The sequence below is a fragment of the Camarhynchus parvulus genome, chromosome 1A (genome assembly GCF_901933205.1).
Source record: "Camarhynchus parvulus chromosome 1A, STF_HiC, whole genome shotgun sequence".
Lineage (NCBI taxonomy): Eukaryota > Metazoa > Chordata > Aves > Passeriformes > Thraupidae > Camarhynchus > Camarhynchus parvulus.
Genome location: NC_044586.1, coordinates 27,536,391 through 27,551,151, shown reverse-complemented (window position 1 = coordinate 27,551,151; position 14,761 = coordinate 27,536,391). Strand labels below are relative to the sequence as shown.

Sequence of the window (14,761 nt, the reverse complement as noted above, 5' to 3'; positions counted from 1 at the left end):
TAAGTACCAAAAGGTAAGTCCCATGAAAAAAGTGGCTAATTAAAAATAAACCAACATCTTGAATATGAAAATGGGAAATCTGATCTTCCTGGACTAAAGTGTGGCTGGAGTACAGAGTATGAAACGGCACCCTATTACTGATTTTTCATCTGATGCATTTCTGTGATTATGAGAGATGTGTTTTATAGATGACTGAACACATCCAATGTGATACTAGACTACTCCTAAATGGAACTCAAAGGAAACCCAAGACATCAAGACACAAAACCAGAAAAGCATATATTCCATTCTTATAGAAAGAACACTGCCTAATGCAGTAACTTTTCTAAAGGAGTATTTGCAAGTGGAATGCAAGAACTTTAGCACCAGAATGACAAAGGTCCTCAACAGAAGGGCAAAAAAGTGTTAATTGCTGATAACAAAGGCTGTTACCCTTTAAAAAGTTTAGTAAAAGGCATGTTGAAGTCATCTGTTACCAAAGCTGAAATTCTTTTACTTTTTGTAGTGACAGTGTTCTGTAGAAGAAATGAGTCTGCCAATCAAATAGATCAAAAGGAGGTCCATTAGCTCAATCAAAACCATACTAGTAATTTAGAATATGCACTTGGGTTGTTGAAGGGGGCTTCTGAAATCACCAAGGGTCACAGAAACATGAAAGTGGGAGTTTATAGAAAGGGTAATGCATTTTCTAGTGTAACCTTGAAAAAGGTTAAGAAAAATGATACAAGCATGACTGAATGGAGACAGTACGGTGACCACGGAAAATCAAAAGAAGTCTTGATTGTATTCAGCTTCAATTTTTTTTTCTGTCTAGTACTGAAATTTTCTGGTAGGTGATCATGTGCTTAGATTCACAGAAGTGACAATCAGAATAAAAGCTATTGCTTTCTCAGGAGTCAGAGAGAAGCAAGTTCAACAAAAACCCAGTAAATACGGCACAGACAGTTCTGCAGCTGCCAAGCACAGAAGGAAGGGGGAAGGAAGAAACTTTGCTCAGAGAAGGCTGCAAGTAGTAATACCTGCTTGGTATCCAAGGAAGCCACCTGGATGGCAAGATAGCCTGAGCATTCAGCCCTAGGTATCTTAGATAGAGTGGCTTCCTCCTTCCAAAACTAAGGGCAGAAGAAAATCCTGTACTGCCCATGATCAAAAGCCTGGGTCAGTAATGCATCCAGTCTGCTGTTCAAGCATTTAAACAATTGAACGGAGCTGAGAGTGCCCTATTTGCACATGACAATGGAAACCTCCAAACCACATTCTAATCTGAAGCCTATGAACAAATTCTTAACACTTTTATCAGTTGAAATATCAATTAATTTTGTGTATTTTTCTCAGGAGAAGGTACGCTTGCCCAGGTGGACCAACAGCATATGTTGAGTTACTCAGGCTGTGTGTCAAGGTCTCCTAAGCAGCTATACCCTGGTAAAGAGTGAAGCTCAAAAAAACCTTATTTTTCATCTACATTCTTACTTTTGGAAGGTGACCATCACAACACACACCTGCCTACAGCATCAATTTGTAGCCTTTGTATTTCCTTCTGTTCAGCTACAAGTACTAACCGTGCAGCTAATCCTCTCAGGGGAGAATTATCCCCTATAGCAGTGTGGTAGGAGCAGTCTGATCTGGAACACACTTCTGTCACTAATGTGACAGTCAGATGGATAAGAACTATTTCTCAGGATAAAATATCTGGGAAACAGGCTGGTGAACAGTGGGTTATGGCCCTCTGCCAGTTCACATGCTAAGACAGCTAACAGACCTTGGACTTCTGGGAAAGGGAAACAGATGTTTCAATTTGCACAGACTGTTTCTCCTTATTTTTTATCCACCACAGCTCTTAATGATGCACTCAATGTCCACTGCATAGGCACAGGGCCCCCAGTGAACACTTACAGCTTATAACATAAATGTATATTAATGCATTACCTCTTTATTTATATTACTTCTTTTCTAGCAAAATCAAACTGAAAATGCTTTAAGCTATAGTTCCATGATCTGGAGAAATGTTTCTCATTGCATGATGAAAGCACCTGCACTTAAAATAGAGATATACGTGTAGACATTCTTAAGCTGTATCACTGACATTTCAAAAAAATTATTCCATCCATTTTGTTTGATAAACAATTCTACTGACTTAGTACATAATCGTTCATATTAGCAGAAGAGTCGAAGTCATTTTAATTAAAACCTAACAGCTGTTTGAAGCCAAACTCTTCACACAGTAGATGCTCACACCTACTGTCAGCATGGTTCCTGCCAGAACGAGTGGCAGGAAAGGAGAAAGAAAAAGAAAAAGCAGCTGCTTTACTGACAATTTGTAGCCTGTGGATTACAAGCAAAATAAACTTTATCTAGGCAACACAATGAGACTCTGGTATTTTCTCTTTCTCTTCTAAGCACAGGATAACAAGGAACAATCATTATTAAAAACCCAATCTCGAACCACAACTGCAGTGTTGTTGAATTCAGAAGCAACCACATTATCACCTCTCTGTCATGCTGGCCTAAATTATAACTGATGGGGGAATGGGGGGGTGGATATAACAGACTGAAAGCTGGTATTTCCATGGCTGCTACTGTGCATGGAAAGTTTTCACCCCAGCAGATTTTTCCTGCAGAGCAGGGCTCTTTCTCATTTACCACCACCACTTCATATTCAAAATGTTTCATACTTAGGTTACATTGCAGTATTATGATTTCCTATCTAAAGCAGGACACGTTTAGGTTATGAAATTTCCACTTTCAATTGCTATAGAGATTCTGCTTAACAAACACGTTTTTCATTTCTCTCTCCACTGTCTATTTTGTATTTCTCTATATGAAAATTTTGGAAAGATCAAGTTTTATTTCCCAACAGAATCTTCTCCATATATTCTGCAGCAGAGAATATGTCTGTTCTTCGACAACATTTTATTTGTAGCTATGCATTATTTAGGATGGGCACTAAAAATCAGAATGTGTATTCTAATGGACAAAATGTGTCAGGAATAATAATTTTTTTTTTTTTTGCTCATTAGCACTTTGAGTACAGTATGCATTTTTTTAGCAAGCATTTAATAAAACCTGGTTGGGTTGCTAATTTTCAGAATCCTAGAGGAAATACAAGCTGAGCATAAAATATTTGGTTATATATACAAAACTCCTATAACTAAAAAGGACATGTCAAGGTTTCAACTTTACCTGATTAGTTACCTTCAAAACAATAGGTAGGACTTCTGTCAATTCAGCAGAAAGAACCAAACATATATAACCAAGAAATTATGAACAAAAGCACTATCAATACAGCAAATATTGGTCAAACTAAACACAAGAAAGGACACAGCCATAGTGTGAGGCACATTCATCTTAGTGAGGAGGAACAAGGAATACTGCTTTATCGCATTATCCAACTGTGTATGTTTAATCAAATACCTTCTACAATGGATTTCAGCTGGGGCTAATGACTTCAGCAGACTACAGCAAAAACATTCTGTCACACATGTACTAATTTACTCCAACCTGTAATGTACAGCATATAGCTACAACTCATCCTAAATGGCTACAAAGGGAGGATGTCCTCAGGCTACCCAATGTCTAGAGTGAACAGATTGCCACCAGCCATGAAAATAAAACTGAAATAATAGAAACTTACTTTACAACACGGATTGCTTCTTTTTCTTTATATAATCACATTGCTACTACTGAATCAGCCAGCTCCACAGCGCAAATCCCACATGGCATACAGGCACAACTCTTTACAAGAGGAAAGAAACCTTGCTTTGGTTCCTCCAAAGGTCAAGGAAGCAAGTGATCCCATTCCACAAGGAGCAAAATGAGTAAAACTGGGTCTTCTGTGGATTTACACCTTGCAACTGAACTCATATACAGATATTGTGGTTTTTAACTAGCAGTGGATACATTAGCAATGTCTCCCAATGCAAAGTTTTTTTCACAGAAATTAATAGAGAATTAGAATCTGAGATTTCTAGCCATCTGTCAAAACTGAGAGAAGATGACCCATGGGATAAATAGAAGGAGGAAAATACAGGCAGACAACGTAATCACTCAAAGCCTTTTCACTTAGGAAATGAGAAAGTTGACAGAAAAGATTATCATTAAAAAGGTATTTTAACCAAAGCTATGAGATCATTGCATTTTACTCCCTCTGGAATGCAAAAACAGGTACAAGTCCAACTTAATCTGCTACAAAGTACTTCTAAAAAGCAAACTTAAGTCCACCAAAAGCATCTCTTATTCTTAAAATTCAGAACTGAGACTGTTTGCACACATCAGCATGGAATCTTACAGGAAAAGTCACTGTATCAATACTACGGTGATTTGAGGGAAACATTACAATTCTCACAGAATACATATGAATAGATGCCAAAAACCATTTGTTCTCTCTCTCATTGACTGAGCAAGCCAATGAAGAAATAATGCTAATTTCAACAGTCAGAAGCAAGCATTTGGAATTTGGTAGAAAGTGAGAAAATCAGCATTGCATAAACAAAGTTTAAAGCTTCCCAAAACCTCTTAAACAGTAATATTAGAATTGTTTTACAATTGAAGAGGCAAATGAAAAGATGCTTTTATTCAGGAAAAAAAAACCTTCTGAAAAATTACACAGGAATTTCCTGACCTTTACTGTTCCTGAGATCTTTACTAATTTCTTTTGGAGTTCCTGAATTCCAATACAAAAGAGAATCCTTTAATGGTTCTTATCCCTCTCTGGAAGACTTGATGGATTTCCATTTCAGTTTGTTAATTAATTTCATTATGAATCATTAATTTCTTTTTTTCTTTCCTGTTCTAAATATGCATTTCAAAATGGAGAAGAAACAGACAATGAACAAAAAGCAAATAATCCTTTCAAGTAATTTCCTTGATTTTTAGTTTCTCCAGCATACATTCTGATAAGCAGATTTTCACAATTACTTTTTTCCCTAATTTAAGTATCCTGCATAAACCAGTAAACCCACCTTTGCTCTCCCAAGTAAACTTCATCAAGCAAAGCCAGAAGAACAAAGGTCTTAGATCAAATAACACAGAAATTTAAGAATTTGAATACAAAACCTCCCAGGTGCAAGAAACTATCTAAATAATTAATACAACTAATTCACACATTTTTGAAATCATATCTGCACTATATGCTTGGAGCCTTGGAATTCCAAGCATAATGGAATGCCACACAAAAAAAAAATTTTTGGCATGGACACTCTACTGTAACTTATCCAAATCACTTTCTCAATTCAGTATTTGATATGAACCTTGAATGAAGATTCAAAATCTTACAGCTATGCTTATTGCTATGTATACTAAAAACAGCAACTACAAAATTCTACATGTTTCTGCAACAAAGACATCATTATAACTGCAACTTTTATATACTGTAGAAAAAGGGAAGTGTTCTGTTTTAGTTCACCAAGGGAAATGACAACAAAGCAAGCACAAGGGTGGCTAGTATTCATAATGAGACACATAAATAAAGGAAATTATGTGCACAGTTATTCATAAGGTACTTTTCCTCCTTTTGTTTACCATCCTGTAAAGTTCCGTTCATGAAAAAAAACAGGAAGAGAGGAAAAGGCTGAAGCAGTCAAGACCATCGCTGCTGCTGCTGCACCATTACTTTTGCAAAGACTAGAAAAACAGTGTTAAGTAAAAAATGTCTAAACCATGTATCTTCTTGAATACAGGCACACAATGCAACAAAAAGCTATTCAAATGCTGCACTTAAGAAATTCCTCCCAAGAATTCTGGTTTCAAAACATATTTAGATTTTCAAAATTAACAGCTCATAAACAGTGCAAGAAAACCATCGTTCTGTGTGACAAATGGAGACAAATTTAAATACTATGAATATAATGCTCTCTGCATGAAATACATGGCAGAATGGTTGGTTAAAGTTAATTGAAAAGACAACTAGTTACAACAAACAATTAAGGCAACCCCCAACTCTCTTGTCAATTGAAATGATCTTTATATGAAAAGTGAATTACCTCCATTGAGATTCGCCTGTGTATCCGGTTTCTGAGACAAACTCCTGTGGGAGACTGAACTTCATCAGATGACGTTCCAGAAGCTTGATCACTTTCCCCATCTGATCCCATTTTCAAATTTTCATGAACAATATCTTAAAAATAATCCAAATAATTGAAAATAGTTAAGCAGCAATGCCTCAAATAGCTCTTTTGTACAGATGGAAAAGAACTGAATCATGACTGTGCATTGAGTTACACCGCAGAGTCAATAGCTCATCACAGCCATGGCAGTCTTGATGCATACTTTTTATGACTCAGTAATACCCACAAAATGAACAGGATTACTTTATAGGAATTCTATGCAAACTTTCTTGAACTGCAGCAAAACTCAATTTTCCAAAATGAAAGACAGACATTTCAATCCCAGTTGTAATTCCAAAAAGCCAACTCCCCCTCCCAGCCTCAGTTCCTGAAGTCCCTCAGTACCACTTCCCTTTTAGTTGCTCTTGCATGTACAATGTTGCTGAGAATAATTAACATTTTGAAATTAGACTACCTAATGCTGGTAACCTAAATGAATCTTCAGAAAGCTTTAAAGTCCTACCAAGAGGTATAGTAGTATTTCCAGAAATGGCAAATACAGAAGCTTCAAATAGAAAATCCCCTGGCATCCTTGTGTGAAGTCATGGGATGTATTATAACCATCTAAATCAAGGTCCACAACATACAAGTGCATTCAGTAGAAGACCTGACTTTTAAGAGCCATTAAGTGAAATTTGTGACCTTATGGAGGAATTTACCTAACTGCTTGAGTTATGTGATGCAGGACCTTCATGTCAACTGAAATTGTTAATTTTTACACAATCCTTAAGATTCCTGCACATAAAAAGCTTATGCATATTGTATGAACACATACATATATACATTGCTTTTAAGAACCAAAGGATTTTTCAGATTTTGGAGACAAACACTGTAGTGAAAAAAAGAAAACCAAGGCAGTGCCATTCTAGCATAAAGAGCCAAATGATTTGCAAAAGGACACATGGGAAAGTGGTCATACAAGGAATTCATTATGAGTAATGCTCCATCATCAACTTTGAAATAACTGAACTCTAAAATTACTCCAGAAATTAAATACCTATACATATAAAGTAGGTGCTTCAAAAGACACCAGTTTCCCTGCTGTCTCCTGATCCTTGTCAGAAATCATTGTCTTCTACAAGGTGTAAAAGAACCTGAGGAACAACTAAAAATCCCAGAACTCTATCTCTGAAAAATGATAGTATTAGCTAAACACACAGAGATCAATTCAGCCTTACCACCAACACACCTGGAAGTATTTAACATTTGCAAAGCAGTACAGCAAATTAAAAAAAGCCCCCAAAAACAAAAAGAGAAACTGCAAGTTCTACCATCATCAAGAAAATTGGATTTTCTGGGGAAAAGAAAACAAGCAATAAAATTGGATTTTCTGGGGAAAAACACCATTAGGGCTATGTTTCATTATCTGCAAATCTTCTAAAATATTTGTCTAGCTTGGCGCACACAGAATCATGCACACTTCAAAGGAGCAAATTCTTCCTCAGTAGAACCATTTTCCTTTTATGGAAAACATAATGGATATAAAAAGAAAGATCAATTTGTAACCTATTAGCAACACATATTTTAACTCAGAATACTGTAATACTGTAAAACACAAAGAAAGCATGCATCTCATGCACAAGGCAAATTTTCCAGCAGTTGATGCAGATTTATATTGGCTATTAAAAATCCACACTGAATCAGAATTTTCCCTGCAAGTCATGCTCAGATTTGGACTAAATTAAAAAAAAAATTAACCTGCACTCCTTATATAATAAGCAAACTTCTGATTTCAAACAAGCTAAATACTCATCAGAGCTTCTAAAAGCATGTCAATTTGAACCACAGGAAAACAGTTTCAGAAAGTGGTTCCTAAAGATCAGCTGTAGTTTTGAAGCTAAGCAGAAAAAATGTGACTCTTTTTTGCTAAGTCTCTAAATTAATTTCATTAATATAAAAGCATTATTGAAAACACTACTTGCAGCAAAGCTGTTCTGCCAGCACTGTTATATCTGGTATAATAGCACACTCAGCACACTGTTTCTTTAATAAAAACCCTCTTTTAAAATACTTTTCTGAGAGGTCATGTAATCCAATTTAGCAATTACAGCTCTTTAGATTCCGTTAGTAAAATGAAGTGTAACAGCTACTGACAATTGTTCCCCAATCTATTTATCCCCATGTTAAAACAAGCTCAATGGTTGGGACCCAAAGTCTACACTCTTTATGGAAGCTAGGCAAGGCACAGTTATCTCGGCAACCTCATAAAATAAAACACGACAAAATTAAAGTAGTACTGCGTTTTAAGCCACGGTACAACTACATAATTTCTTTTTTAAAGAGACTGATACTTTACATAAAGTAATTATGGGACTGATACTGTCATATTTGTCACATTTAATTCATAAAAGCATTGGTATTATGAATTTACTAGTAAAAAAGGCAATTGGAAATGCAATGCTCAGAACTACATAGAGTACCCTAGTTGACAAAGATAATTCTTCTTCTACTAAGAAGATCACCTATAACACACAACTAAGCACTATTTCAAGAACTAGTACCACAAACCCAATACTTGGGACAGAGAATGTAGCTGCAAGGAGATTCTGTACTCTGTAAATCAGAAATGTGAAGACAAAGAGGGTCTGTACCATTCAAATCTAAAAATGAAGAGACTTTCAGACTTATATAAGATGATTTGAATACCACTGTGATATGATTAATTCTGCCAAGTCTGGATAAGCTACATACCCAGAACCAAGAAGGTTTATGCAGGATACTGGCTGGAGCAAGCAAAAATGTATCATTAAGCACATGCATTTCCAATAGGCTAAATACCCAACAGCTCCTATCTATAAGGGTTTGCAGATGTTTTAATTATTTTCTAAACAGATATAATTTTAAGCTTTTTAAAAATAACTTGACTGTGCTGTCATCTGATATAAATGCATCCTTTTATTTGATTCAATTAAAAAGGCATTAGTAGAGCCTTATGTTCATTATTTTAATGGCATAAACCCCAGACTAAGGCATTAACCCAGACATTTTAATCATTTTTACACAGGTGCACAATGATGCTTAAATAAGCAATGATGAAAACCATGAAAATATTTCCCTAATTTCTCTAAGCCTTTCTATAGGCAAGTTTACCTGCATGAAAGCTTGCTTGCAGTCTTCAGAGGTTTTAATCATTCAATAATGTATTGAATTGATTTCACTGCAATACCAAGCCATTCTCTTACATAGATTATCTATTTTAATGTACTCCACATATCTTATTAAATATCCAGAATGGCCAGGTAATGAAAAGCCAGGTGTAGATGACTACAATGTAACAGGGAAACTACAGAAGTACATTTAAAGGAAACGGCTGTCCTCATTTCTGCTGTGAGGAACACACCACAGAAGAAATAAATACAGCAAACCTGCGGTGCAGCAAATGAGAACTCCTCCAAGTGAGCCATAATCAAAGTCACTAATTAGTACTGAGTCAGACTGCATGATCTTTCCACCTTACTTCAAATTATTACAAAAATAATCGTGTCTCTTGCACAACAGATTTCTTCCATTGTGCACTTTTCCAGAGCTTACTTTTCTATGAAGTGGCTACACCATACAATTAATTTCAGTGATAATTCAAATTGAGGAAGACCATAGTGAGAAATTGCCTTTGCCATTACCATTACTGAACTATGGAATGCTGTATGGAAACATCATTCCTTTCAAATAATATTTATGACAAAATGAAACAAAACTTCTCCGTAACTGTATCAACACAACTGGCAAAAGCAAGAATTAACTCTCTCCTGGCTGATACTGCAGTTCACCAGCAGGGCCAGCTTCAATTATCTCTGCACATTTCAGGAGCCTCTCCAGAGGTGATGTTAATATAAATATGGAACAAGGACAGCTGGATTCCTTCTGCATTCAGCCAGGTCAGGTCCAAAAAAAGTTTATTACCTCTGGCTTCCTCATGGACTGCAACAGCTAAATGTTTCCAGAGGTACAAGACTGTAGAAGCTGTATAGATATAACTGACTTAAAAAAAATCTATCAGCTAAACCCTCATTATTCAGTAGTTTCACAATCTGGTCCGAAAATCACTTCTATTATTTAAAACCATTCTGATAACTGAATACTGAAGTTAAAAATTGCTAAAAAATTTTCTTAAAAAGGCATAGCTCAAAAATTTTTCCTTTACACAGCATTTTACAAAACATAAAGCTAACAGAGAATTTCCAAGTAGGAATTATTTTTAAAGTATTTTAGCATTTTATACATTATCACAACTGCAGAAACTCACGTTCAACGCTCAAAAAGCAAATGAAACTCTAAAATCCTCCTAGCTTCTCAACCAATTTTTATAGCGATAATCTCATTCAAACATGGGCAACATGAAGACGCACTTGTGGCAGGTCTCAATTTAATCCGGTTTTCTTTAACGAAATAACCATCCTTTACCTCCCATGATTTTGTATTTCAAGGATACCTTTCCGATATCACTTTTCTACCCACGAAATAAAGGAAAAACCGCAAAGAAAAGAGGGTGGATGAAGAAAGCAAAGGAAAGTCTCATGCAGTGTAGGATATTTGACTATTTTGTTTCTGATGTCATTATCCCAACAGGGAAAACCTCAGCTTCCTGGTGAGTAATAACCATTCTCATATGGCAGGAACAAAAGAAAGAAAGATGTGAAAAAGGAGCAGAAAGAGGAATTATGATTGCATATACCTGTACTTCTGTTTTTTACCACTAGATAACACGCACAAGTAGCTTGTACTTCCACCAAATAATGAGTTTTAAAAAAGGCATTATCATATCCAAAGCAAAAAGATGTGTTTAACATAGACATACAGAGCAACCAGGCCCAGTGGAAAGTGTCCCTGCCCACAGCAGAGAGGTTGGAACTAGGTGATCCTTTGAGGTCCTTTCCAACCCAAACCATTCTGGGATTCCATGATACACTCTGTACATACATCTATCCATACTACTTAAAAAAGGTTAGGAATTCTTGTTAAGGGCAACACAAGTGAGAGAGTACAGGCACCTCTGTACTCAAACACAGCTTTGCTGCTCCTGTACTTAGTTTACATGTATCGAGTTTGACAAATAATCCATAAAGACTACGTATTTAGATAAAAACAGATTCCTCTAACTACACAATTTTTTTTAAACTCTCTCTTTCTGTTAGATTCTTGGCAACTTAATTATTGGTTTGGCAAAAATGAAAAAGCAAATAGTGTTTACAGGACTTGAGTGAAATCAGAAACTGATAGAGTAGTCAAATCATGCACACTAAAACCAATTTTCTTGGGTGATAGTAGCAGCTGCTAGAATAAAGTGAAAAGGATATACATCTTTTTTCAGTTGGAATGGTAACTCAAGCAATAAAAAGGGATTTTTTTAATATGATGAGTGGTATTACACCAAAGGAGGATATAAGTAGTTTGACTACTATCTTGAAGATTCATAGCTTAATCTCAAAAATCAGTTGATCACACTTCTAAAGGAGGGCAGGAGATTGAAAAAATAATAAAAACTCTAATTAAGCTGTGATTTGCTCTCACTTTATAGTATCAATTAATTAAGCATAATTTAAAATAACATAAAAGCAGGATAAAACATTAATGGTGACTGGAGGCAGCAACATGACAAATTACCTGAAGAAAAAAAATTCATAACTTATTTGCTTCACAGAATAGCTCAGGACCACAACAAAAAGGTAATTATATTTGAGTTGCCTGAATTTGTCACTGAAAAAACCATTTTTTTCTCTAGAATAATGAGATGTAATACAGCAGTTCTTTTAAAATTCCACATATAGGATGATAATCCTCTGGTTTTTTTCATAGTACATTTATTGTACTTCTTGCCAATGCTTAACTGAGGTGGAAATATGGGTTCTTTTCAAAGTATTAAGAAAGAATATTTTGTTACTTTTGCAACTTTTGAAGTTGTAAAAAATTCATGGGTGTTTTCTGTGTGCTCTTCTAATTGCTTTCTTCCTGAAAATCTTAACAGACATTCAGTGCCTTAAGAACAAATTTCTTGAACTCCAGAAAAAATTACTGCATAATCAGAGATTTATTAAAGCAGTAAGAGTATCTGTACCTCTTGCTATGAATCAATACCAACATTATTTTTCACAGAAAAATTATTTGAAACAAACAATGCAGGAAATTACCTAATCTGCTCCCATTTCTGGGCATTGCCATGAAAGAGCCGAGGCTGCCCCCGATGACGCTGTGTGGTCTCCGTAAAGGGGGCTTCTTGAAAGACCCCGTGTACTGGTGGAGAAATGAGTGCATGCTGTGAGACGTTGGAGGCCTGCCATTCTTCACAATAGGCTCTACAGTTCACAAGGATCAAAATATTCATTGCCACAAGTAAGGAGGATTTTCAGGAACATGCCAGAAGAAAAAAAAAGAAAGAAGAAAAGCGTTAGTAAACAGGAAATCACCAGTCTGGTAAAATTATCTTTCATGCTAACAGCAGACCACCATACTATGGCCATTTCTCTTGACAAACAAGTACAAAACATGGCATTAAGTGTTACCCAAACTTAACGTTACTAAATCCTGTCACTCTGCTGCTGGACGAGTAAATGCCCTGAATATACAGTCTTGGAATATCAATAAAACCAGAACACTTTAATTATTTTCTTCTGCCTTACTGCACAATGCTTCATCTTTACTTTTAAACAGGACAGCTGTTAGATCAACTATGATGAGCAAATTCAACTATAAGCCTTTCAAAATATTCTCCCTCTCAAAATTCTTGTGGGTCACTAATACCAAAGCCTTGCCATTGGAGATCTTTAGAAGTAACCATACCTGTCTACACCTCCCAGAGCTGTCATGCCATAATTAAGGTTATTAACTTCCAGGGTATCAAAAAAATTAAGCATTCAATTTTTTATTTTGGCTTTCTACTGGTTTGTGTTTCAGATGGTGCACAGAGATTTTTTAAAAAAAGTTATCATTGATAAGCACTTTCTAAAAGAGTGAAGTGTTAGAGATTTTTAAATGTCATTTACAAGTGTGAGCAGTATCTGGGTATTCATGTTCCCTCAGCAACCTGACTCCTCACACACGGACTAGAACTCAAGGATAGACATGGTCCTAGAACAGGCTAAATTTGAAAACATGAGCGGTTTTTTTACCCCCAAAAGAAGCAGAACAGTGCCCACTTGCATTGACTGTCACGACAGTGGACTTAGCAGAGCCACCAATGAAGTCATTCATACAAGAAAATAAAGATGAAATACTCTCACTTCAGAAAACGAGATCAGAGTCATTTGGCAGCTACATGCAAGCACTCTCCCTATACTAGGAAAAAGAACAGAAGCTATGCCCAAAGAACAGCTGAGAGTCAAGTAATTTTGTTTTTCCATTATTTGATTCTTATTAACATTACAGCTCATGTTTAATATTATTCAGAAGACAAAAAAGGCAGCAGCCACACACTGAGCAACCACAGTACGAGTGTTACTGAACGGAGCAGCACCCACTGGAGCCACTGCTCCCAGGGTGTGCTCAGAGCTTCACTCATGCCTCTTGGGACAGGGAGCACTCTGGGATGCTATTTCATCACTCCACCTTTTATACCCACATGCAGGGATCCCAAAATCTTGCTTTCCCTTCCAAAAAGGGGAGTAAGAGTAATATAGCTAGGAGAACATATTTTATGGAAAGCAGAATTTCAATGGTAAAGGAAAGGAAGAGCAACAAATGCCTAATGACCTAAGGAAAACAGGATCCTGAAGGGAACACCCTCTCTCCCCACACATACAAAAACCTTCTAGATACATTATTATGATTAGTCTAAAGCAGAGACAGGAGTACACAGACAGAATTACCCAAGGACAGCTCAATGACCCTAAGAAATAATTATACAAGGAATTTTTGCATATAAACATGAACAACACAGTGAGACAAAAAAACCCAAAAAACATTAACTTATCTGCTGCAGGGAAAAAAAAAAAAAAAAACCCTGGGGGAAAAAATATGCTGCAGACCGAAAACAGAAAGGACATGTCAGCACTGTTACAAACCTGCCTGCACCCTTTCATTAGCATCCTTCATGAACACAGCACTGGAATGGATGAACATGAGGAAAAATACACCATACATCTGTGTGTATGTTTGTAAAGAATGACCAGGGTCTTCAAACCCCTGCATATCTGTCCCAAGTGCTCATTTCTGTTCTAATCATTTGCATCACCCTTTTGACTTAAGAGTGGTGCCAGCTTCCTTGTTGCATGCCTTTAACAGCAGATTTATCCTAGGGCAGCAGGCAACAAATTCCCCATCAATTTTTACCAGAATCTATTACTACTTCCACATGACACGACACAGGTTCACATTCAGCACAACTACTGCTTTTGATAAGTTAACATTTGCTTTTTGCTTTCCAACTTTCTTGCTAATTCGATTTGAATTTGATTAATATTCTAGTCTAAACACCTCACACTGAGTTTACATGCAGTGGTGAACAAATGAATAGTACCTTGTGTGTTATGGCTTTTGTCTACCCATGCTAAAAGCAATCTATCTTCATGAACTGTGCAGTATGCAAAAGAGGCCAGAATTTATGAATATATCGAATGTCTGTGTAGAGATGGAGTTTTATGTTCATTACCCACATGACAGTGTGATGCACAGAGATAATTGAAAAAATCTGTTTTCCTCATGGCACTGGTAAATTTGTATGTATTTTA

At 36.2% G+C, this 14,761-nt stretch overlaps 1 protein-coding gene across 1 annotated transcript in view; it reads right to left on the bottom strand.

Moving 5' to 3' along the window:
* Positions 1–14,761, bottom strand: part of CDK17 (cyclin dependent kinase 17) — a 91,163-nt gene that overhangs the window by 29,009 nt on the left and 47,393 nt on the right. The window contains exons 3-4 of the mRNA XM_030960913.1: positions 12,227–12,391; positions 5,979–6,112 (exon numbers count right to left, since the gene is read on the bottom strand). Coding sequence (XP_030816773.1) covers positions 5,979–6,112; positions 12,227–12,391 — 299 coding nt within the window. The remainder of the gene's footprint in view (positions 1–5,978; positions 6,113–12,226; positions 12,392–14,761) is intronic.